This window comes from Heteronotia binoei, chromosome 15, assembly GCF_032191835.1.
Source record: "Heteronotia binoei isolate CCM8104 ecotype False Entrance Well chromosome 15, APGP_CSIRO_Hbin_v1, whole genome shotgun sequence".
NCBI classification, from domain to species: domain Eukaryota; kingdom Metazoa; phylum Chordata; class Lepidosauria; order Squamata; family Gekkonidae; genus Heteronotia; species Heteronotia binoei.
Genome location: NC_083237.1, coordinates 38,028,651 through 38,039,894, shown reverse-complemented (window position 1 = coordinate 38,039,894; position 11,244 = coordinate 38,028,651). Strand labels below are relative to the sequence as shown.

The window sequence follows — 11,244 nt, the reverse complement described above, 5'->3', positions numbered from 1 at the left end:
CAAGGAAAGGGTCAGAGTCCGCTTTGGCTTAACAGCAGAGCAAAGCAGGAAAAAATTTAGAGAAATCAGAAGAAAGCCTGGGGAAACATACTCTCAACTAGGTTGTCGGTTAGACAGAGCCCTGAACAGATGGGTGGAAGGGAGTAAAGTTTCCACTTTAGAGGACCTGAAAAACTTAGTGGGCTTGGAACAGTTTTATAACCAAGTCCCCTCTCAGTATAGGTGGGTTCTGAGAGACAAGAAATTGAAAACAGTAGAAGAAGCAGCTGTGATTCTAGATGAGATTGAATCAGATCTAGGGAGATCCATGTGGACTGCTCCAACTAAAAAACCCCGAGTCTGGAACTCTCCAGAGAAGTCTGGGGCGGGTAACAACAACCCTGCAAAGCGGTACAGTCCACCTCCATACAGGAAGACTCAGGCTGCTTGTTTCCAATGTGGGGCAATAGGGCACTATGCCAGATTTTGCCCAGAAAGAGGAAAAAAGACCCCACCAGCCAAGACAGTTAAAATGGTGCAAGGTCAACAGAAAGAAGTAGAAACAAACCCCTCACTTCCAGAGAACACACCACCAGAAAGACCCAATAGTGTTCTGAAAGTGTGGAAAGTACAGGAAAGCTTGAGTGTGGAATATACTGAGACTGTGACAGTAAATGACGAGGAAGTCAAGGCTTATAGGGACACAGGGGCGCAGGTTTCTCTAGTGCAGCCAGAATTAGTAAAAAGTCATCAGTATTTGCCTGGGAAATCTTACACCATAAAAGGCATTAAAGGACCTACATTTGAAGTGGCCCTGGCAGAAGTTCCTATCAAGTATAGAGAGTTCCAAGGTGATTGGATTGTGGGAGTCCTGAGTGACATAGGAACATCGCTTTTATTGGGCAATGATTTAGCTTCTGAGTTAAAGAGACAGCAAGCTAATCCTGTCAACATTGTTACAAGAAGCAGGCCAGAGGCAGCATCTGAGGTGTGTGTACAGCAACCAGCAGAAGAAGAGGAAACAATGTTGCAGACCATCCCTGCTGCAGAATTCCTCAGAGAGCAGCAACAAGATGACAGCCTGAAGGAACTATGGCAGAGAACTGGGGTGAGTGATAATGAGATCACAATTGAACACCCATGCCAATTTAAAGTGATAGACCAGAAACTATACCGGGTGGCCTTAAAAAGAAAACATAACATAGTATGGGAAAGAAAGAAGCAATTAGTCCTGCCAAGAAAGTATAGGATGCAAGTGTTGGATTTGGCTCATGCATCACCCATGGCCTCTCACCTTGGCATCAATAAGACAAGGGACCGAGTGCAAGAACGGTTCTTTTGGCCAAATATGGGCAAGGACATAAGGGCTTTCTGTAAATCGTGTCAGGCCTGCCAAATGGTGGGAAAAGCTCTAGACAAAACTAAGGGTCTATTACAACCAGTCCCTATAGTCACAGAAGCCTTTGGGAAGATAGGAGTAGATATTGTTGGTCCTATCTCCAGAGTGACCAGAAGGGGAAACAAGTACATCCTTACCATCGTTGATTATGCCACCAAGTTTCCAGAAGCGGTTCCACTTAAGGACATTGAGGCAAAGACAGTAGCGGACGTCCTATTGACTGTGTTTTCAAGATTGGGTTTTCCAAAAGAGATGGTGACTGATTTAGGCACCATGTTTATGTCAAATGTGATGCAAGAATTGTTAAGAGCTTGTGGAATCCGGCATGTGACCACAACAGCATACCACCCACAAGCAAATGGACTCAATGAAAGGTTTAATGGCACCCTGAACCATATGCTAAAGACTTACGCATACAAGCATCCCAACGATTGGGACCAGAGGTTGCAACACCTGCTCTTCGGGTACAGGGAGGTACCCCAAGAAAGTTCCGGGTTCAGCCCATTTGAACTGTTGTATGGAAGGCAAGCCAGAGGACCCCTTGATGTTCTGAAAGAGGCGTGGTCCGGGAATGAGGACATCCAGGAGACAGATGTCATCTCTTACCTACACGAACTACAACAGCATCTGCGGGAGGTGAGGACAGCTGCTGCAGACAACGTGAGAAGATCGCAACGACGGCAGAAGCAGTGGTACAACTCCAAGTCCAGAGACAGAGAGTTCAAGCCAGGAGACAGAGTACTGGTGTTGAAGCCCAGGAAGAAGAATAAGTTAGATGTGGCCTGGGAGGGACCTTATACCATCGCCCATAAGGTCTCCAACGTGAACTATGTAGTGAATCTAAGTGAAGATGGGAAACAATGTAAAGTGTTCCATGTAAACATGCTAAAACCTTATTTTGACAGGGGTAATTTGGTTTTAATTGCAAAGAAGGGAGTGAGTGAGGGAACTGAATTGTCGGGTTGGGGGAAAATATCCCAGGAAGAAACCATTAAGGAGGTTCAGTTCGCCCCTTCTCTTACTGGAGAACAAAGAGGCCAGTTACAAACAATATTGGGAGGGTACAAAACAATTTTTTCAGATGTACCAGGAAAGACAAACTTAGCGTGTCACAAGATTGACACAGGGGATTCGAGGCCTGTGGCACTCCAACCATATAGAGTGACCGGCCCGAATGCCAAGTATGTACAGCAGGAGGTAGAAGAAATGTTGAAATTGGGTTTAATTGTACCATCAGAAAGTCCGTGGGCCTCACCTGTAGTCCTAGTACCCAAACCGGACAAAACTATGAGGTTTTGTGTGGACTACAGGAGGTTGAATAAAATCACAGTACCGGATGTGTATCCAATGCCTCGCATAGACGAGTTGGTCGAGACAATTGGAGCTGCCAATTTTATTACCACCTTAGATTTGACAAAAGGTTATTGGCAGGTAGCTATGGATCCAAAAGATCAGCAGAAAACAGCGTTTGTAACCAAAGAGGGACTCTTTGAGTTTACTGTGTTACCATTTGGGTTAAGGAATGCTCCCTCCACATTCCAGAGAGTAATTGATAAGATGCTAGTAGGACTGAAAGAATTTGCGCTTGCATATATTGACGATATTGCTATTTACAGTGCTACATGGAAGGAACATTTGCAGCATGTGGCCATTGTGTTACAACGAGTGAAAGATGCGGGTCTCACCATCAAAGCATCTAAGTGTCAACTAGCCATGGCTGAGGTTAAGTATTTAGGGCATGTGCTAGGAGGAGGTAAGATCAAAGCAGATTGGGGAAACGTGCAAGCCATACATGAGTGGCCTAGACCCCAAACCAAGAAACAAATTCGAGCATTTTTGGGCGTAGTAGGATACTACAGAAGGTTTATACCTGAGTTCAGCACGATAGCAGCACCGCTATGTGAGTGCACCAAAAAGAAGAACCCTGATCCAGTAAACTGGAATGCAGAGTGTCAAAAAGCGTATGAACATCTGAAAGTGGTTCTGACCACTGAGCCAGTGTTGAGAACTCCAGAGTTTTCAAAGGAGTTTACCCTCTTTACTGATGCATCTAATGTTGGGGTAGGAGCAACACTAAGTCAGCAAGGAGAGGAAAGACTGTATCATCCAGTTCTGTATCTGAGTAGAAAGTTATTGGACCGAGAGCAACACCTCTCAGTAATTGAAAAAGAGTGTTTAGCGATTGTGTGGGCAATAGGTAAATTGAAACCATACCTATGGGGAAGGAAGTTTACACTGTGTACAGATCATTCTCCCCTGAAATGGTTGAACCAGGTTAAAGATACGAACAGCAAACTCATAAGGTGGAGTTTACAGCTCCAAGATTACAACTTTGACATCCAGCATATCCCTGGGAAGCAAAATGTGATAGCAGATGCACTATCAAGAAGAATGTAAAGTTTTAAAAGTCTGTTTGTATGGTAACGTTATGGAAGAAATTAGTCTGTATAACTGATGCAGAATGTATATAATTTTGAAGTTAGTGTAACCCAAGCAAGTGTGCCCATGTCCCATTGCTCAGCAAAAGGCTGAAACCTTTCGCCTTGCGCAATGTCTCAGAAGGGGGAGGGACACACACACATTTTTTAAAAGAAACTTGAGTCAGATCCCTCTAGCTTTTTTCATTCAGTCATAACCAATTCTCTTCTATATATAAGACTTTCCCATGTGGTTTTTGTACATGCATATCCCATCAGCGTATTCCCCCCCAAGAGGTCAAAGCAGACACCCCCCCCCTATATTTTTTCCCTCAGCAGAAAACTTGTTATAGCAGCACCCGCCTCACGGCCTCACTGGATCTCTATATTTTAGTCTCTTCTGGGTATTTTTACTTGTTTCTTTTGATGGGACCACAGCAGCTTTGTTTATTCTTCCAACACAATATAGGCTCACGAGAACTTTAACTTAAACCACAGATTTCATGAGCTAAGCATTAAAGTTATGACTATTGCATTAATTAGTTTGTTCCAGGGTCATTTTTCCTGAGCTAAGACAAAAATGTGTGAGCTGGAGGCTAAAAAACTGTGATAACTCAGATTAGAGGGAACACTGCTGGTGACTAGAGTAAGAGAACCAAATTTTGTTTCTACTTAAGGTTCACATTAAATATCTTTTCTCCCATGAAAATGAGAGTCATGTAACAGATACAACATTCAGACTTAGATAAAAATACTAGGTAAGGTTTTCTCAGAAGAGCACAACTGAACAAATAGCTTTGACAGGGCAACCTTGATATCCTTGTTCCTCATGCTATAAATAATGGGATTCATCATGGGTGGGACAAAAGTATAGATCATAGTTAATGCCAAATCCAGGTCAGAGGATGTTTTAGATGGAGGCCTCAGGTAAGCAAACCACCCAGTGACTATAAATGTAGAGAAAACAATGAGATGTGGAAGGCAAGTGGAGAAGGCCTTTTGCCTTCCTTGGATAGAGGGCATTCTCAGCACTGTAGAAAAAATCAACACATATGTTACAATGATGAAGACAAAACAACCAAACTCCACAATTACACTGACTGTAAGAGCACCAACTTCAATTAGATATGTGTCAGAGCATGAGATCTTAAGCAACTGTGGGATTTCACAATAGAACTGATTGACAATATTGGAGCAGAAAGTAGCTGCAAAGGTGCCACTAGTGTGCAGTGCTCCATAGAGAAAGCCAATGATCCATACAGTGGCCACCATTTGGGAACAGGCTTGCCAATTCATCACTATTTCATAATGTAAGGGATTACAAATGGCAACATACCGGTCATATGCCATGACAGTGAGGAGTAAAAAATCAGATCCTACAAAGAACACGAAAAAGAAAACTTGAACTACACATTCAGAATAAGAAATGTCTCTGGTATTCATGAGTGAATTGACCATGGATTTGGGGATAATGGCTGAAACCGAGCCAAGGTCCTGGATGGCCAGGTTTATGAGAAAGAAGTACATTGGTGTGTGCAGGTGGCGGTCCAAAGCCACTGCAGAGATTATAAGAAGATTTCCTGTGACTGTTAACAAATACAATGTCAGGAATAAAAAGAAGTGAAGGATCTGCTGTTCCCGTATCACTGAGAATTCAAGGAGCTGGAATTCTGAAATTGATGTTTCATTTGCCATGTTTTAGCTCATTCAAAAATGAATGCTACTTCTGGAAGGAAACAGAAGGATAAATATGAAAATTCTTAAAAAGAAAAAATAAATAAATTGAGCTCAGACTCGTACAGATCTGAGGGTTTAGCCCCCAATCTGTGTACAACATGCACTTGATTTTTCTTGATTTATACTGTATGTTGAGTAATTCTCATGTTAAGTTCAATGAATTTAGAGTGCAACATGCGATTGGAACTCCACATTCATCCAGATATTTGTCCCTGGTTTAATTTTTAAAGTGACTGCACATTGGTTCTTCCCCACAGATGGATGTATGCAAGCACATGCAAGGCTCACTCTATGTAGATAGCTTCAGAGGGTAGCAGTGTTGATCTGCAGTAGAACAGTTAGGTTCAAGTCCAGTACACCTCAGAGACCAACAAGAGTTTCAGGGTGTAAGCTTTTAGAGTCAAAGCTCTCTGGGAATTTTGACTCTAAAGTTTATACCCTGAAACTCTTATTGGTCTCTAAAGAAGAACAACATTTGAATCCAGTGGCGCCTTTATGACCCATAAAGTTTTATTCAAGGAATGTGCTTCCGTGTGAAAGCACACATCTTCAAATTCACAAAAGCTTGAATAAAATGGGGTGGGTCTTAAAAGTGCCACTGAACTCAAATGTTGTTCTCCTGCTACAGACTGACATGGCTACTCACCTGAATCTATGGTCTCTAAGGTGCAACTGGACTCTAATCTGTCACTCAATGAATGAATGAATATTATAGATGGATATCCTGACTAACCAAGAGAGATTCAGCAGAGATTTAATCTAGTTAGTAAGAAACTGGAAATGCAGTTCTGGTCAGAGGTTAAAGGGAGGAGTTATGCTTGTTGCCAGTGCTTGTAATAAAGCCTGCGTTCCTGAAACTTGGTCAGTGTTGTTTTTAATTGATCCATTAACAGGGCTAGAGAAAAGCAAAACAACAACAATAAAAAACCTACATGACATCATTTGGGCCTTGTAATATTGTTGGAAGAGCCTTGATTCATCAGTATTGCTGAAATTGGTCACATAGATTGGATGGGGAAAGTCTCTGTGACCACTGAGCAATCTTCCACAGATATACATAGATTTTGACTGATAATGCCACTCTGCCTCTGTATCTCATTGTAAATTGGCTAGTCTTTATACAGCTAAGAAATCTATAATAATAAAAGGATCTGCCCATTTATCTATGGCAAGAACAACTCCTTAGGAAATAAAACAAGGCATCTAAAAACTGATCACTGGATTCAGGATTATGGGAGTTGCTGTAAACATAACACACTGGCCCATGCAACCCCTCCCCCCTTCCTTTGACAACTATGGGTTTTTTGCAGGTGAAACCAGGGCTTTTTTGTAGCAGGAACTCCTTTGCATATTAGGCCTCACCCCTCTTATGTAGCCAATCCTCCTGGAGTTTACAGTAGGCCCTGTACTAAGACCCCTATAAACTCTTGGAGGATTGACTACATCAGGGGTGTGTGACCTAATATGCAAAGGAGTTCCTGATACAAAAAAAGCCCTGGGTGAAACTAACTAAAGCTGGGCATTTCAAAACTGGCCACCAGTGTCAGGATAATAGTGGAACTTGCCATGTCTCAAATGAAAAAAAAAATGAAACTGTCCTAGCAGTTTGCCTCCCCAAAATCCATTTAGTAGCTAACACTGTAAAATAAAAACTTTATTCATCAGACACCAAGAGGGCAGGCAGCACATACAGGAGGACAGAAAATATCCCCTCTGTGACCAAACCAAGGGGGTTTAACAACTTCTCAGACCTATTCATGCCTGGGTAGCATAGGGGTTAGAATATCAGGTGAGAGATCCAGGTTTAGATCCCCATTCTGCTTTGGAAAGTTGCTGGCTGACTTTGGACCAGTCACACACTCTCCACTAAACCTACCTCACAGGGTTGTTGTGAGGATAAACTGGAATTGTGGAGAATGATGTAATCTTATTTGGGTCCTCATTGGGGAGGAAGGCAGTACAGACAGGTAGGTTAGGTTTCTCTTCCAGACCTTCTTTCATCATGACAGAGATAACACGCACAGACAATGCATGCATACACATACAACAGGATGGTTAAGTATACTTTGACCCCATCCATCCATTTCCCCCCCTCTGTCCCTCTCCAGAACTCCCTGCCAGTCCGAATCATCTCCTGTCTTCTGGTTCTCTGACCCCTGCCAGCTCATTCTGCCTTCAACCAAATCACACACCTCTGCTTTGCTTTCTGACCCCTTCAAACTTTTCAGCTTACTCTTTTCCCCCACTCACATTTGTATTCCTTAACTCTTCTTGCTGCATCTCCTATTCTATTGGGGAACACACCCACATTTTTTGTGCTTTACCCCCTTGAAAGAGTGGCCACTCTGGACTCACCACTGAAGGAGTCACAATTGAGTCCCACAATTTCTTATGAAACAAAGACTGACATTTATTTTTATGACTGATCTGTTAAAGTGTGACCAAATGCATTTACATTTGCAGCTTCCTTCTTATCTCCATTCTATCCAATTTTTTAGCTAACTGAATGTAGGAAAATTGCCACTTTTTTTTCTTGAAAAATACCACCACAAACTGTGATTTATGTATGCATAAGCTTTTGGCCCTTGGACCCAGGTCTGAGACTAAACATGTGTCCTTGGATCCGTAGGTGACACCAGTAATGTGGCAAAATATGGCATTGTAAGTTTAAAAAAAGATAAAAATTACTGAAATATGCCCCAGAAGTGATAGAATAGGGAGAGCAAATGAGTATCAGATATTGCAGGAGCGGAAAAGAATCGATGTACCCAAGCTCCTGAGACTTTAGAGAATCCTGAAGTGGATAGAGTTAATGACTCTAACTGTATTCTTACCCTTTTAAAAATTTGTCAGAGCAAAGCAATTCAGAAAGTTTGGGAACTATATTTACTTTGTTCCTTTACATCCCACTTTTCTCCCAAATGGGGACCCGAAGTGGCTTTCAATATTCTCTTCTCATCCACTTTATCCTCACAACAGGTCATTGTGGTAGGTTAGACTAAAGCATGTAACTGATCCAAGATTACTTAGAGAACTTCCATGGTGAAGTTGGGATTCAAAGTCAGGTCTCTGATATCCTCACCTGATATTCTAACCACTATACCGTATACTTATTAGAGGCAAAAGCATTAACTCACAAATCTGTATAGTAAATAAATACGAAGGTTCATGGAGGCCCTCCAGAAAGCTTATGAAATGATTTGATGTTTTTTATTAGTATAAAAAACACAATCTTGATGAGAGAGCATTACCCTTGTATTTGTATTTTGGGAACTACAGTTTCTTGTTTGTCTCTTCTACTGTTTATCTCTACCGCTGTGTGCTTGGTGTGTGTTTCCCTACTCTTGTATTGTACTTTTTCATATTTTTTCATGCAAAATTAATTACCAAATCTGGCTATTTGCAGGAGGAAAGCAAAAGTGCAGTTTTCAGCATGGAATAGGAAAATAATGGAAGTTGAGTCCCTGGACTCAAGTAGAGTGGAGTGGCTTGATTTAATTTCATTGGGTTGGATCCTACTAGTTATTCTGATTGATCTAGCTCAATCCACATCCTCAGTGGATCTTCAGCATCATATAGCTAGTGTCAATATGAACCCTACACTCCCTATCAGAGTGTCTGGGTGGCCAAAAGGGGTTCTTCCTTTCTCTTTCACCACTTAAACAGTTGGTAGAATCCAATCAACTAGCTTAATATGTTTGCTGATTGAACTATTAGTGCTATTTCTTCACTATAGTCCAAACTTCAGCCATTCAAAAACCAGTTCAATATTTTAAAGCATAGCAATAAAGAATGTCTACATAAAACCATTAATAGAAAATGTTCACATATACACAAAAAGGACATGTTATTATGTTGCCCAAATAAAAGAGTCTCTTACCTCTGCAATCCCGGAATCAGTGCATTCCACTAACTAGGATTTACTTGAATCTTCCAGATCCTGTATTAATATGTTCACATATTACAAATCTAATTTTCAAACTGTCCCACCAGAGGCCTGTGTGAGGAGAGAAAGAAGCAGGCATTCATTCCCTAATGTACGCTCATCTAGTAGTGACATCACAAATCACTCTGCCCCCCCCCCCCACAAAAAATGAAAAGTGACAAAACTTTGCTCTCAGAACTTTTTGGTATAAAAGCCCATTTATTTGCTGAGCTTGACTATGCTAGTAGATTGTGTAGATGCTGAAGTGAATGGAATCTTTTCAGATAATGTTTTAGACTTAAGTTATACTTATTGTTTAAATATTGGTTTGTGATGTAGATGATTACTATTGGCTTTGTGTCCTGGAGATTTGATCTCAGGAATCCAGCATATCATCATACTGAAAAAGTTAGTTGTGATCTTAAGGGCAGGGGTAAATGTGAGAAGGAAAGTATAGGAACAGACCCAAACCAATACAAAATTGGATAAAACAGCCCACAACTTTTTTGAATACAGCTACTGGAGCATTGGCATGGCATAAGGCATAGATCCAGGCACTGAGTGGCCTTCCTGTCAACGTGGAATGATTCACTAGCCCACTTGCTGGGGATAAATATAGAGTGGCAAGTCCAGTGTTTCTACATAGGCTCAAGTCTTTGCATGGCACCCCCACCACCTGAGAGTCAAGCAGGGTGACAACTGGACCTATGTGCTGCAGTGGCAGCAGATCCTGGGACTGGGGCTGTCAAGTCGGCAGATTCAATAACGAGTCTTCGTTGAAACAAAGTAACTAGTTTATTGATATCATGGTTCTCGACTACAGTAAGATTGAAAGACTAAAGACCATACAGTAGAATGCAATCATATAAGGTACACTTCAAAGAGATTCTTGAGGGAGGGGTACTATGCATGGCACATTCACACATTGATGTTACAATTTCGTTCTCAGGCCCGGTTTGGCCTTGAGCGACTCTGGCTCCAACCTCCCCCGGTGCCAAGCCTGAGAAGGCGCAGATAAACTGTTCACATATTCACATTTCAAAGCAGGGCTACATAACAAAGAAAAGGAGGGGGGTAAAGCGAGTTTAAGCTAGCAGCAATGTAATACAGTTTGGCTTTACCCAGGATGCTCTTCTCCTGAGCCAATGTTAGGTGCAGGCCTGACCATAGTTATGAGCGGACTTGACATACTGCCCCCCTAAGCCCCCTCCACCGCCTGTGGCAGTTGGTGAGGCTGATTGGTATTAGAGTCCCGGATTTCGTGGATCTCGTGGTGGCTTTGGTTCCCCCTCGATGTTGGGAGGGGCGATCGAGGATGCCAAATCGAAGAGCCAGGGTCTTGAAGGAGCAGGCTGCAATGAAAACTCCCGCCAGAAGGTAGCAATGAACTGCGGCCCGCGGTCGCTAATGACCTTGTCGGGGAACGAGTGGAATTTCACCACGTGACCAAAGAATAGGGTGGCCAGTTTCTTCGCCGTGGGCAGCTGTGCGCACGGGATGAAGTGGGCCTGTTTTGAGAAGGTGTCGACCACCACTAGGATTACTGTTTTCCCTCGAGAGGGGGGTATTTCTACTATAAAGTCCATAGACACCACTGACCAGGGCCGCTTGGCGGTCTCCAGCAGCTGTAAAGCCCTGGCTGCTTCCCCCCAGCTCCGCTTGGCCATGATACAAATAGGGCAGCTGGCCACATATTCCGACACGTCCTTCTTTAGGGACGGCCACCAGAACTGCCTGTTGACTAGGTGCAGGGTCTTTACATATCCGAAGTGCCCTGCTAGTTTGGG

At 42.6% G+C, this 11,244-nt stretch overlaps 1 protein-coding gene across 1 annotated transcript; it reads right to left on the bottom strand.

The window, feature by feature from the left end:
- Positions 1 to 4,536: 4,536 nt before the first annotated feature.
- Positions 4,537 to 5,490, bottom strand: LOC132583822 (olfactory receptor 14A16-like). Its single transcript, XM_060255503.1, has one exon. It carries the CDS (start codon positions 5,488 to 5,490, stop codon positions 4,537 to 4,539), a length of 954 nt encoding a protein of 317 aa, XP_060111486.1.
- Positions 5,491 to 11,244: the final 5,754 nt, after the last annotated feature.